General features: G+C 45.6%; 1 protein-coding gene across 3 annotated transcripts in view; it reads left to right on the forward strand.

Annotated features, from left to right (window-relative positions):
* The window catches only part of cd9b (CD9 molecule b), a 46,240-nt gene extending 32,706 nt beyond the window's left edge, over nt 1-13,534 (forward strand). For all 3 annotated transcript variants that reach the window (XM_071331599.1, XM_071331600.1, XM_071331601.1), the window contains exons 2-8: nt 4,251-4,353; nt 9,066-9,163; nt 9,258-9,332; nt 9,804-9,905; nt 10,172-10,261; nt 12,623-12,706; nt 12,943-13,534. In XM_071331599.1, the coding sequence (XP_071187700.1) occupies nt 4,251-4,353; nt 9,066-9,163; nt 9,258-9,332; nt 9,804-9,905; nt 10,172-10,261; nt 12,623-12,706; nt 12,943-13,008 (618 nt within the window). In that variant the 3' untranslated portion in view covers nt 13,009-13,534. The remainder of the gene's footprint in view (nt 1-4,250; nt 4,354-9,065; nt 9,164-9,257; nt 9,333-9,803; nt 9,906-10,171; nt 10,262-12,622; nt 12,707-12,942) is intronic.
* The last annotated feature ends 1,580 nt before the right edge of the window (nt 13,535-15,114 follow it).

The raw sequence follows: 15,114 nt of genomic DNA on the forward strand, positions 1-15,114 counted from the left end.
CTCATCATGTCAATACTCCTCCTCCTGTCCCTGTCTCCTCATCACATCAATACTCCTCCTCCTGTCCCTGTCTCCTCATCACATCCTCATCACATCAATACTCCTTGTCTTCACTTTTTCTTCCTTAACCTTTTCTTCCTTCTGAGTACTTTGTTGTCTCTCAGCATGCTTGCAGTGCTGTACCACCGTTGCTAATGGCTCAGTCTGTGTAGCCTGAAACAGGTCTCAAGTCTCTTTCTGAAAGCCTCCCTCCTCTTTCTTCATAGTGCAGTCTCTTTCTGAGTCAACCTACCGCGCCCACCCCTACCGCGCCCACCCCTACCGCGCCCACACTAGTCAACCTACCGCGCCCACACTAGTCAACCTACCGCGCCCACACAGAACGCTCCTACAAAGATTACCTACACAGGATTTCAAACCCTGTCTATATGTACAGAGAAACCCATAACATTATCAAAATATTACCTAATGGTCCTAAAACAAAACACAGGTTAACCCAGGGCATACCTGGCTAGCACATTTAAAATAATTGGATTTCACTACTTCTGGGGGTCACTTAGACACTTTTTTCAGAACGAGGTCCTTCTTCCAATAGGGCTTCACCAAGTACTGTGTTTCACACAGAATCCACAGTCACCCTGGCCCCTCGCCCCCACAGACCGCACCAATCCTCACTGTGATCAATTCAGTGTCAGGACGGCTCTAAATCGCCCGCAACCGACCAGTGGCAGAGTATCTTTGAGTCCACAAACTCTCAGATTACTCTCCTCTGACTCGGCCCTGCTTACGCCTCCAAGGCGTCGCCCTCACACAGGAACACACTCAGAGCCCACGTAACAGAGGCTATAGTTAAAAACTCAACTTCAAGTGTGGTTCGTTCACCTCTTTCTTTAAAAAAAAACTATGTTCCGGTTGTGGTATCCACTCGGCTCGCTGGTTGGTCCATCTTCTCCGTTCCCGAAGTGTGGTCTCCCTGAGATCCCAAGTTTGAGGGATCCCTTGTGCACCATTTACCAGGTCGTCAGGAGCGGTCACCGAGGGAAGATTAACATCCCCGTCGCCAAATGTGGTGGTTAATTTCTGTATTATCAAATGAGGAGAGACAAACTTACCACACAAGTCAGAGTTATACTTAAACTGAATCTTTATTAGTGAGAGCTTTGTGATTGGCTGGTCGACGAATCAACCTCAGATGATTCGTTGAGAGCCACAACACAAAGGCTACTGAGATCTTGTATAGCAAAGATCCACCACCTGGTCGACATAATAAACCACAGATGATTCGTTGAGAGCCACAACACAAAGGCTACTGAGATCTTGTATAGCAAAGATCCACCACCTGGTCGACATAATAAACCACAGATGATTCGTTGAGAGCCACAACACAAAGGCTACTGAGATCTTGTATAGCAAAGATCCACCACCTGGTCGACATAATAAACCACAGATGTTTGGAAAGGGTCACAAGGTGAGACTTTTTAAATGAGAAAGGAGTATCCCGTAGCCAGATAGCATTCGCTATAAATTATCGTTCAGTTTGGCCCCTAAGACCAGTATATCACATCAGCATATTATGCAGATAAGACATCTTAATTATCTATGTTACCCAAATAATTCTGCTCACACTATATTACTGTATTATTATATTACTGTATTATTATATTACTGTATTATTATATTACTATATTACTGTATTATTATATTACTATATTACTGTATTATTATATTATTTTATTAACTATATTATTATATTACTATATTATTATATTATTATATCAGTGTATTACTATTTTATTAAATTAACTGTATTATTATATTATTTTATTAACTATATTATTATATAGTTAATAAAAGTATTACTTTCCGGGCCTCCCGGGTGGCGCAGTGGTCTAGAGCACTGCATCGCAGTGCTATGCTGCGCCACCAGAGTCTGGGTTCGCGCCCAGGCTCTGTCGCAGCCGGCCGCGACCGGGAGGTCCGTGGGGCGACGCACAATTGGCTTAGCGTCGTCCGGGTTAGGGAGGGTTTGGCCGGTAGGGATATCCTTGTCTCATCGCGCTCCAGCGACTCCTGTGGCGGGCCGGGCGCAGTGCGCGCTAACCGAGGGGGGCGGGTGCACGGTGATTCCTCTGACACATTGGTGCGGCTGGCTTCCGGGTTGGAGGCGCGCTGTGTTAAGAAGCAGTGCGGCTTGGTTGGGTTGTGCTTCGGAGGACGCATGACTTTCGACCTTCGTCTCTCCCGAGCCCGTACGGGAGTTGTAGCGATGAGACAAGATAGTAATTACTAGCGATTGGATACCACGAAAAAGGGGATAAAAAAAAAAAATAATAAAAAAAAAAAAGTATTACTTTCCGAAATAGTGTTTAAAATTCTAAAAACTGTCAATTATGAATATTACTGAACATTATTGTATGTAGTTTCTTGCCCTCTGTGACTATTATTTCTCTCAAAAATGTGTCCAGGGATTTGGTCAACGTCGTCAGGTTTGACGCAAGATCTGATACAATGGTTGTTTTTATTGGGGATTTTCAAATGAATCATTTTACAAATGTTCACAAACAGACAGTTTGTATTTAACTTTTATTTTAAGAGGTAGAAATATTTCTGTTTTGAGAACGTGTTATTAATTCCATCAGTGGCTTCACAGACCCCCTTCTTTAGGATCGATGGGTCCCCCACGGGACGGTTGAGCTAACGTAGGCTAATGCGATTAGCATGAGGTTGTAAGTAACAAGAACATTTCCCAGGACATAGATATATCTGATATTGGCAGATAGCTTAAATTCTTGTTAATCTAACTGCACTGTCCAATTTACAGTAGCTATTACAGTAAAATAATACCATGCTATTGTTTGAGGAGAGTGCACAGTTATGAACTTGAAAAGTTATTCATAAACCAATTAGGCACATTTGGGCAGTCTTGATAAAACATTTTGAACAGAAATGCAATTGTTCATTGGATCAGTCTAAAACTTTGCACTTGCACTGCTGCCATCTAGTGGCCAAAATCTAAACTGCACCTGGGCTGTAATAATAAATTATTCCATTCCTTTCTCTTGCATTTCAAAGATGATGGTACAAAAAAAAGAAGTTGTTTTTTTCTTTCAAATGGTATCAGGAATATGCATACCCCTGAGCTACAGGCAGTTAGATTTGGGTATGTCATTTTAGGCGAATATTGAAAAAGAGTCCAATCCTTAGATCAATTTCTTTGTCAATATTCTGAACAAATATTACCACTGTTCTGCAACATATGCTTCAACTATTCAAGCATTTGATTCTGTTCTGCCTAAACTATTCATGAATTGGCCGTGTTAGACCTACGGGATAATGTTTGCTTTATAAATGTTGTTTTATGTTCTGAATCTAGAAAACATACCAAAATGCTAACAAAAAGGCAGCACATCGTTGGTTCTTAATGGACAGAAATGTGCACGTGAGAGGGATAAATTATGCATTTAATAAAAGCAGCTGCACCTAAAAACTTTGTCAATCCGACATTTTTTAAGCACAGTGGTCTTTTTATGGACCCTATTGTCTTGTTTTAATCCGACGTCTAGAATTTGAGCTAGGTAGGCGCAGAAAAATACTCTGAAAACTCCTAGGCCGAAAATAAGAATTTGTTCTTAACTGACTTGCCTAGTTAAAATAAAGGTAAAATTCAAATTGCTGACAACCCTCTTCAAATATCCAGTATGTGGTTCTCCTTTATGGCCGGACGGCTCATGAGGAGAGTCAGGGAAAGTGTTGTATACCTCCAATCAAGTTGATTTGCACATTTTCATCGACATTGGTGTCGCATTGGTGTAGATATGAATTTAACATTGAGCTTCAATCAATCCCTACTAATATTATGATATCATTATATTATCATATTACTATTGCATTATCATATTACTATAACATTATTATATTACTATTATATTATTATATTATTATATTACTATTATATTATTATATTACTGTTATATTATTATATTACTATTATTATAATACTATTATTATATTACTATTATATTATTATATTACTATTATATTATTATATTACTATTATATTATAATGGATGTAGCAGACTGAAACCAGTGTGGGGGGGAGTCGAGGATAAGTGCCTGCTGGGTATCATTTCCAGAATCTCAACTGTTCTTTACACTGTTTCTAACGTGTGTGTGTGTGTGTGTGTGTGTGTGTGTGTGTGTGTGTGTGTGTGTGTGTGTGTGTGTGTGGTCGTGGTCGTGGTCGTGGTCAGTTGGCAGGAACAGGAGTGTTGGCCGTAGGGCTGTGGCTGCGTTTTGACTCTCGGACTGAGGGACTGTTCAGTGGAGAGGACTCTCCTTCTGTCTTCTTCACCGGTAAGACTGAGCTCTCAGCCCTAACCCCTATACCCTAACCCCTATACCCTAACCCCTACACCCTAACCCCTATACCCTAACCCCTACACCCTTACCCCTACACCCTAACCCCTACACCCTAACCCCTACACCCTAACCCCTACACCCTAACCCGTACACCCTAACCCCTACACCCTAACCCGTACACCCTAACCCCTACACCCTAACCCCTACACCCTAACCCCTACACCCTAACCCCTATACCCTAACCCGTACACCCTAACCCCTACACCCTAACCCGTACACCCTAACCCCTACACCCTAACCCCTACACCCTAACCCCTACACCCTAACCCCTACACCCTAACCCCTACACCCTAACCCCTACACCCTAACCCCTATACCCTAACCCCTACACCCTAACCCCTATACCCTAACCCCTATACCCTAACCCCTACACCCTAACCCCTACACCCTAACCCCTACACCCTAACCCCTATACCCTAACCCCTATACCCTAACCCCTACACCCTAACCCGTACACCCTAACCCCTACACTCTAACCCCTACACCCTAACCCCTACACCCTAACCCCTACACCCTAACCCCTATACCCTAACCCCTATACCCTAACCCCTATACCCTAACCCCAACACCCTAACCCCTACACTCTAACCCCTACACCCTAACCCCTACACCCTAACCCCTATACCCTAACCCCTATACCCTAACCCCTATACCCTAACCCCTACACCCTAACCCCTACACCCTAACCCCTATACCCTAACCCCTACACTCTAACCCCTATACCCTAACCCCTACACTCTAACCCCTACACCCTAACCCCTACACCCTAACCCGTACACCCTAACCCCTATACCCTAACCCCTACACTCTAACCCCTACACCCTAACCCCTACACCCTAACCCCTACACCCTAACCCCTACACCCTAACCCCTACACCCTAACCCCTACACCCTAACCCCTACACTCTAACCCCTACACCCTAACCCCTACACCCTAACCCCTACACCCTAACCCCTATACCTTAAATCCTGCTTCTCACCCATAACTATAACCCCTACACCCTAACCCCTACACCCTAACCCCTACACCCTAACCCCTACACCCTAACCCCTACACCCTAACCCCTACACCCTAACCCCTACGGCCTAACCCCTACGGCCTAACCCCTACGTCCTACTCTAACCCCTACACCCTAACCCCTACACCCTAACCCCTACACTCTTACCCCTACACCCCAACCCCTACACCCTAACCCCTACACCCTAACCCCTACACCCTAACCCCTATACCTTAAATCCTGCTTCTCACCCATAACTATAACCCCTACACTCGTACCCCTACACCCTAACCCCTACACCCTAACCCCTACACCCTAACCCCTACGGCCTAACCCCTACACCCTAACCCCTACACTCTAACCCCTAACCCCTACACCCTAACCCCTACACCCTAACCCCTATACCCTACACCCCTAACCCCTATACCCTATACCCTAACCCCTACACCCCTAACCCCTACACCCCTAACCCCTACACCCTAACCCCTACACCCTAACCCCTACACCCTAACCCCTACGGCCTAAAATATCTCCACTCAGCTAGTGGTATCATCATGTCTGTTAGAAACTCTAAGGTCCAAAAATAGGTTTCTAACACACACACACTTAACTCTCTACACAGGATCAGGGAAAGGGGTCAGGCAAGGGGGTCTGAGACAGGGATCAGGTAACAGGGTCAGGGACAAGGACAGGGGTCAGGGTCAAGGACAGGGGTCAGGGTCAAGGACAGGGGTCAGGGACAGAGTCAGGGACAGAGTAAGGGGTCAGGGACAGAGTCAGGGACAGAGTAAGGGGTCAGGGACAGAGTCAGGGACAGAGTAAGGGGTCAGGGACAGAGTCAGGGACAGGGGTCAGGGACAGAGTCAGGGGTCAGGGACATAGTCAGGGACAGGGGTCAGGGACAGAGTCAGGGGTCAGGGACAGAGTCAGGGACAGGGGTCAGGGACAGAGTAAGGGGTCAGGGACAGAGTCAGGGACAGGGGTCAGGGACAGAGTAAGGGGTCAGGGACAGAGTCAGGGACAGGGGTCAGGGACAGAGTAAGGGGTCAGGGACAGGGTAATAGGGTCAGGGACAGCATTGTTTCTGTCCTTTTGTTTCCCTTTTCCCTGAATAACTGTCACAGAAAGATGTACTTTCTTTCTTTCCTTCATTCTTTCTTTCTTTTATTAACTGCTGTCCAGTGGCTGAGACCTAACAGGGTTGGAGGGTGTATCATCATGTCACCAGGGTTACAGAGGGCTGCTATGTCACCAGGGTTACAGAGGGCAGCTATATCACCAGGGTTACAGAGGGCAGCTATGTCACCAGGGTTACAGAGGGATGCTATACCACCAGGGTTACAGAGGGCAGCTATGTCACCAGGGTTACAGAGGGCTGCTATATCACCAGGGTTACAGAGGGCAGCTATGTCACCAGGGTTACAGAGGGCAGCTATGTCACCAGGGTTACAGAGGGCAGCTATGTCACCAGGGTTACAGAGGGCAGCTATGTCACCAGGGTTACAGAGGGCAGCTATACCACCAGGGTTACAGAGGGCAGCTATGTCACCAGGGTTACAGAGGGCAGCTATGTCACCAGGGTTACAGAGGGATGCTATACCACCAGGGTTACAGAGGGCAGCTATGTCACCAGGGTTACAGAGGGCAGCTATGTCACCACGGTTACAGAGGGCTGCTATATCACCAGGGTTACAGAGGGCAGCTATGTCACCAGGGTTACAGAGGGCAGCTATGTCACCAGGGTTACAGAGGGCAGCTATGTCACCAGGGTTACAGAGGGCAGCTATGTCACCAGGGTTACAGAGGGCAGCTATGTCACCAGGGTTACAGAGGGCAGCTATGTCACCAGGGTTACAGAGGGCAGCTATGTCACCAGGGTTACAGAGGGCTGCTATATCACCAGGGTTACAGAGGGCAGCTATGTCACCAGGGTTACAGAGGGCAGCTATGTCACCAGGGTTACAGAGGGCAGCTATATCACCAGGGTTACAGAGGGCAGCTATGTCACCAGGGTTACAGAGGGATGCTATACCACCAGGGTTACAGAGGGCAGCTATGTCACCAGGGTTACAGAGGGCTGCTATATCACCAGGGTTACAGAGGGCAGCTATGTCACCAGGGTTACAGAGGGCAGCTATGTCACCAGGGTTACAGAGGGCAGCTATGTCACCAGGGTTACAGAGGGCAGCTATGTCACCAGGGTTACAGAGGGCAGCTATACCACCAGGGTTACAGAGGGCAGCTATGTCACCAGGGTTACAGAGGGCAGCTATGTCACCAGGGTTACAGAGGGATGCTATACCACCAGGGTTACAGAGGGCAGCTATGTCACCAGGGTTACAGAGGGCAGCTATGTCACCACGGTTACAGAGGGCTGCTATATCACCAGGGTTACAGAGGGCAGCTATGTCACCAGGGTTACAGAGGGCAGCTATGTCACCAGGGTTACAGAGGGCAGCTATGTCACCAGGGTTACAGAGGGCAGCTATGTCACCAGGGTTACAGAGGGCAGCTATGTCACCAGGGTTACAGAGGGCAGCTATGTCACCAGGGTTACAGAGGGCAGCTATGTCACCAGGGTTACAGAGGGCTGCTATATCACCAGGGTTACAGAGGGCAGCTATGTCACCAGGGTTACAGAGGGCAGCTATGTCACCAGGGTTACAGAGGGCAGCTATGTCACCAGGGTTACAGAGGGCAGCTATGTCACCAGGGTTACAGAGGGCAGCTATGTCACCAGGGTTACAGAGGGCAGCTATGTCACCAGGGTTACAGAGGGCAGCTATGTCACCAGGGTTACAGAGGGCTGCTATATCACCAGGGTTACAGAGGGCTGCTCTATCACCAGGGTTACAGAGGGTTGCTCTATCACCAGGGTTACAGAGGGCTGCTCTATCACCAGGGTTACAGAGGGCTGCTCTATCACCAGGGTTACAGAGGGCTGCTCTATCACCAGGGTTACAGAGGGCTGCTATATCACCAGGGTTACAGAGCAATGCTATATCACCAGGGTTACAGAGGGCTGCTATATCACCAGGGTTACAGAGGGCTGCTATATCACCAGGGTTACAGAGGAATGACATCCATGTTAATTACTGGGGTTAGGGTTAGAGGGTTACAGAGGAATGACATCATCATTACTGTCTCAGAATCCGTTAGTGGGAGGAGTTGTTGTTGTGACATCACCATGATCTGTTGACCAAGACATCACTTCCTCTAGCTGGATCTGTCTGCACCAAACAAGTGTGTGTGTGTGTGTGTGTGTGTGTGTGTGTGTGTGTGTGTGTGTGTGTGTGTGTGTGTGTGTGTGTGTCCATCCCTGCATCCATTTGCATTAGCTTGTGGTTTGTGACAGAGTGAGACTAGAGAAAAACCTTCAACATCAGCCTTCATCATTTGTAACGGTTAAAGCCGTTATTCACTGTGTGTGTGTGTGTGTATATGGTGTGTGGTGTATATGGTGTGTGTGTGTGTGTGTGTGTGTGTGTGTGTGTGTGTGTGTGTGTATATGGTGTGTGGTGTATATGGTGTGTGTGTATGGTGTGTGTGTGTGGTGTGTGTGTGTATGGTGTATGGTGTGTGTGTGTATGTGTGTGTGTGTGTGTGTGTGTGTGTGTGTGTGGTGTGTATGGTGTGTGTGGTCCACAGGTGTGTATATTCTGATCGCTGCGGGGGCGTTGATGATGGTCGTGGGGTTCCTGGGCTGCTGTGGAGCCATTAAGGAATCCCCCTGCATGCTCGGACTGGTGAGGATCAGTGATGGTGATCATACAATACAATCACACACGTTTCATTGAAAGAGAAAGGCCTCACACCCTCTCTCGTTCTCCCTCTCTCCAGTTCTTCTTCTTCCTGTTGTTGATCTTTGGAGTGGAGGTAGCAGCAGGGATCTGGGGCTTCTCCAATAAAGATACGGTAACACACTCAGAGGCTGTTGTACTGTGTGTTGTGGTGACTGTGTGGACCATCAGACATTCTATTTCAGCTCAATACAAAACCTGAGCATTTCTACATTCTCATGTCTCTTCTCTCCCCCCTGTCTGTCTCCCCTCCCCTCCCCCTGTCTGTCTCCCCTCCCTGTCTCTCTCCATGCCCCCTGTCTGTCTCCCCCTCCCCTCTCTCTCTTCTCTCCACCTGTCTGTCTCCCCCTTCTCTCTCTGTCTCTCCCCTCCCCCTGTCTCTCTCCTCTCCACGCCCCCTCTCTGTCTCTCTTCTCTCCCCTTTTCTGTCTCTCTCCCGCCCCGTCTGTCCCCCCCCCCCCCCCCCTCTCTGTCTCTCTTCTCTCTCCATGTCTGTCTCTCTCCCCTCCCCTTGTCTGTCTCTCTCCCCTCCCCCTGGTCTCTCTCCCCTCCCCTATCTGTCTCTCCCCCATCTGTCTCTGTCTAGGTGGTGGATGACATCACAGAGTTCTACAAGCAGACTTACAATAACTACATGAACACCAAGCAGGAGGCCCTGAAGGAGACATTACGCCTCATACACTTTGGAGTGAGTACTCACACACACAACTCTGTCTGTCTGTCTGTCTGTCTGTCTGTCTGTCTGTCTGTCTGTCTGTCTGTCTGTCTGTCTGTACACACAACTCTAACTCTGTCTGTCTGTCTGTCTGTCTGTCTGTCTGTCTGTCTGTCTGTCTGTCTGTCTGTCTGTCTGTCTGTCTGTACTCACACACACAACTCTCTGTCTGTCTGTCTTTCTGTCTGTCTAGTGTATAGTGGAACTAAAGTTGTGTTGTCTGTGTTTCCCTGGGGCAGCTGAACTGCTGCGGCCTGACAGGCACGATGATTGACAGCGCCAGGGAGACCTGCCCAAAGAAGGAAGGACTGGAGGCTCTGATTACCACGGTAACAAACATAACCCCTACAGCAACAACTATTTGAGTGACAAGCTATTATATTATAGGGTAGAAGTGTATATTATAGGGTAGAAGTGTATATTATAGGGTAGCAGTGTATATTATAGGGTAGCGGTGTATATTGGAGGGTAGTAGTGATTATTATAGGGTAGAGGTGTATATTATAGGGTAGAGGTGTATATTGGAGGGTAGAAGTGTATATTATAGGGTAGAAGTGTATATTATAGGGTAGCGGTGTATATTGGAGGGTAGTAGTGATTATTATAGGGTAGAGGTGTATATTGGAGGGTAGAGGTGTATATTATAGGGTAGAGGTGTATATTATAGGGTAGAAGTGTATATTATAGGGTAGAGGTGTATATTGGAGGGTAGAGGTGTATATTGGAGGGTAGAAGTGTATATTATAGGGTAGAGGTGTATATTGGAGGGTAGAGGTGTATATTGGAGGGTAGAGGTGTATATTATAGGGTAGAGGTGTATATTATAGGGTAGAGGTGTATATTATAGGGTAGAAGTGTATATTATAGGGTAGAGGTGTATATTGGAGGGTAGAGGTGTATATTGGAGGGTAGAAGTGTATATTATAGGGTAGAGGTGTATATTATAGGGTAGAAGTGTATATTATAGGGTAGAGGTGTATATTGGAGGGTAGAGGTGTATATTGGAGGGTAGCAGTGTATATTATAGGGTAGAGGTGTATATTGGAGGGTAGAGGTGTATATAGGAGGGTAGAGGTGTATATTGAAGGGTAGAGGTGTATATTATAGGGTATACGTGTATATTATAGGGTAGAGGTGTATATTGGAGGGTAGCAGTGTATATTATAGGGTAGAGGTGTATATTGGAGGGTAGAGGTGTATATTGGAGGGTAGAGGTGTATATCATAGGGTAGAAGTGTATCTTATAGGGTAGAGGTGTATATTGGAGGGTAGAGGTGTATATTATAGGGTAGAGGTGTATATTGGTGGGTAGAGGTGTATATTGGAGGGTAGCAGTGTATATTATAGGGTAGAGGTGTATATTATAGGGTAGAGGTATATATTGGAGGGTAGAGGTGTATATTATAGGGTAGAAGTGTATATTATAGGGTAGAGGTGTATATTGGAGGGTAGCAGTGTATATTATAGGGTAGAGGTGTATATTGGAGGGTAGCAGTGTATATTATAGGGTAGAGGTGTATATTATAGGGTAGAAGTGTATATTGGAGGGTAGCAGTGTATATTATAGGGTAGAGGTGTATATTATAGGGTAGAAGTGTATATTATAGGGTAGCGGTGTATATTATAGGGTAGAGGTGTATATTATAGGGTAGAAGTGTATATTATAGGGTAGAGGTGTATATTGGAGGGTAGCAGTGTATATTATAGGGTAGAGGTGTATATTGGAGGGTAGCAGTGTATATTATAGGGTAGAGGTGTATATTATAGGGTAGAAGTGTATATTGGAGGGTAGCAGTGTATATTATAGGGTAGAGGTGTATATTATAGGGTAGAAGTGTATATTATAGGGTAGCGGTGTATATTATAGGGTAGAGGTGTATATTGGAGGGTAGCAGTGTATATTATAGGGTAGAGGTGTATATTATAGGGTAGAAGTGTATATTATAGGGTAGAGGTGTATATTGGAGGGTAGAGGTGTATATTGGAGGGTAGCAGTGTATATTATAGGGTAGAGGTGTATATTATAGGGTAGAAGTGTATAGGGTAGAAGTGTATATTGGAGGGTAGCAGTGTATATTATAGGGTAGAGGTGTATATTATAGGGTAGAAGTGTATATTGGAGGGTAAAAGAGTTGTAGTAGTGTGTAATCTCAGTGTGTTGTCCTGTCAGAGTTATAGTAGTGTGTAAACTCAGTGTGTTGTCCTGTCAGAGTTGTAGTAGTGTGTAACCTCAGTGTGTTGTCCTGTCAGAGTTGTAGTAGTGTGTAACCTCAGTGTGTTGTCCTGTCAGAGTTGTAGTAGTGTGTAACCTCAGTGTGTTGTCCTGTCAGAGTTGTAGTAGTGTGTAACCTCAGTGTGTTGTCCTGTCAGAGTTGTAGTAGTGTGTAACCTCAGTGTGTTGTCCTGTCAGAGTTGTAGTAGTGTGTAATCTCAGTGTGTTGTCCTGTCAGAGTTGTAGTAGTGTGTAACCTCAGTGTGTTGTCCTGTCAGAGTTGTAGTAGTGTGTAACCTCAGTGTGTTGTCCTGTCAGAGTTGTAGTAGTGTGTAACCTCAGTGTGTTGTCCTGTCAGAGTTGTAGTAGTGTGTAACCTCAGTGTGTTGTCCTGTCAGAGTTGTAGTAGTGTGTAATCTCAGTGTGTTGTCCTGTCAGAGTTGTAGTAGTGTGTAATCTCAGTGTGTTGTCCTGTCAGAGTTGTCCAGCGGCCATTGACGAGGTGTTCAACTCTAAACTCCATATCATTGGAGGAGTGGGCATCGGAATTGGAGTCCTCATGGTGAGAGCAGCCAATCAACTCTCTCCTCTCTCCTTTATCTCTCCTCTCCTGTCTCTCTCTCCTTCACACCTCTCCTCTCTCTCTCCTCCACTCCTCTGTCCTCTCCTTCCTCTTGTCCTCTAATGATATGTAGTGCCTTTCTCTCCTCTCCTCTCTCTCCTCCCTTCTCCTCTCCTCTCCTTCCTCTCTCCTCTCCTTCCTCTTGTCCTCTAATGATGTCTTTCTCTTCTGTCCAGATCTTTGGGATGATCTTCAGCATGCTGCTGTGCTGTGCCATCAGGAGGTCTCGTGACATCATGTAGACCCAGACTCTGCCATTCCGTGTCTTAACTTATCTGTGTGTCTGTCCTCAATAGATGTTAAATGCTCACTATGTTTGTACTGCCATTAGGATTAGGGTTAGTTGTCAGTTTTAGGCTGGCAGCCAGCCAGCCAGCAGTCAGTCAGTCAGTCAGCCAGCCAGTCAGCCAGCCAGCCAACCAGCCAGCCAGCCAGTCAGTCAGCCATGCTCTACCCTGGATGGAAACTCAGTCTCTTGTGAATGTGTGGAGCTGTGCTGACGTTTCAGGCTGTGTAACATTAATGTAATCACTGTATCGTTTCATCACTGTAGAAGCAAAATGCCTTAAAACCTGCCAGAATGTAATCTGTTGTATGTGCTTTAAAAACCTGACTATGTTTCTCCTCATATTGCCTGTTTGTTCAGCTACATGGACTGGAACAACTTTAAGGCAGAGTACAGATTTTATAAACAGTTTTATTGCAACTATTTTGATGAACAAAGATGTGTATTTCTTTGAATTGCCAAATAAAATGAATTAATATGGACGTTAGACTGTGAGTGACTGTGCAGTTGGACGTGGGGATTAGATCCAGGGAACAACACAACTCTCTTCAATGGTTTATGTTCAACTCAACAAACATACGGTCATTTAGGTCAGAAAGACCCCAGAACATAAGACGTTTACTGGGATTACATTTGTCCTGGATGAAGAGCTGAGTGCTTTCCGCTAGATGGGTCCCAAAGTAAAAAAACATTATGAAAACTAAAAGGAGCTTGTTAAAGATTACGCATAGTGTTAGTAGTGTGATTAAAATCAGAATGTGTGGGTGAGCCAGCAAGTAGAGCTGCCTCCAGGACAATATTCATCCCAATAAATGGCCAACCAGCAACGATGTCCCTGCTGAACTAGTCGTTAGTTAGTAATATACCCCTGGTGAACTAGTCGTTAGTAATATACCCCTGGTGAACTAGTCCTTAGTTAGTAATATACCCCTGGTGAACTAGTCCTTAGTAATATACCCCTGGTGAACTAGTCCTTAGTTAGTAATATACCCCTGGTGAACTAGTCCTTAGTAATATACCCCTGGTGAACTAGTCCTTAGTAATATACCCCTGGTGAACTAGTCCTTAGTTAGTAATATACCCCTGGTGAACTAGTCCTTAGTAATATACCCCTGGTGAACTAGTCCTTAGTTAGTAATATACCCCTGGTGAACTAGTCCTTAGTTAGTAATATACCCCTGGTGAACTAGTCCTTAGTTAGTAATATACCCCTGGTGAACTAGTCCTTAGTTAGTAATATACCCCTGGTGAACTAGTCCTTAGTAATATACCCCTGGTGAACTAGTCCTTAGTAATATATTCCTGGTGAACTAGTCCTTAGTTAGTAATATACCCCTGGTGAACTAGTCCTTAGTTAGTAATATACCCCTGGTGAACTAGTCCTTAGTAATATACCCCTGGTGAACTAGTCCTTAGTAATATATTCCTGGTGAACTAGTCCTTAGTTAGTAATATACCCCTGGTGAACTAGTCCTTAGTTAGTAATATACCCCTGGTGAACTAGTCCTTAGTTAGTAATATACCCCTGGTGAACTAGTCCTTAGTTAGTAATATACCCCTGGTGAACTAGTCCTTAGTTAGTAATATACCCCTGGTGAACTAGTCCTTAGTTAGTAATATACCCCTGGTGAACTAGTCCTTAGTTAGTAATATACCCCTGGTGAACTAGTCCTTAGTTAGTAATATACCCCTGGTGAACTAGTCCTTAGTTAGTAATATACCCCTGGTGAACTAGTCCTTAGTTAGTAATATACCCCTGGTGAACTAGTCGTTAGTTAGTAATATACCCCTGGTGAACTAGTCCTTAGTTAGTAATATACCCCTGGTGAACTAGTCCTTAGTTAGTAATATACCCCTGGTGAACTAGTCCTTAGTTAGTAATATACCCCTGGTGAACTAGTCCTTAGTTAGTAATATACCCCTGGTGAACTAGTCCTTAGTTAGTAATATACCCCTGGTGAACTAGTCCTTAGTTAGTAATATACCCCTGGTGAACTAGTCCTTAGTTATTAATATACCCCTGGTGAACTAGTCCTTAGTAATATACCCCTGGTGAACTAGT

This window comes from Salvelinus alpinus, chromosome 11 (genome assembly GCF_045679555.1).
Source record: "Salvelinus alpinus chromosome 11, SLU_Salpinus.1, whole genome shotgun sequence".
NCBI classification, from domain to species: domain Eukaryota; kingdom Metazoa; phylum Chordata; class Actinopteri; order Salmoniformes; family Salmonidae; genus Salvelinus; species Salvelinus alpinus.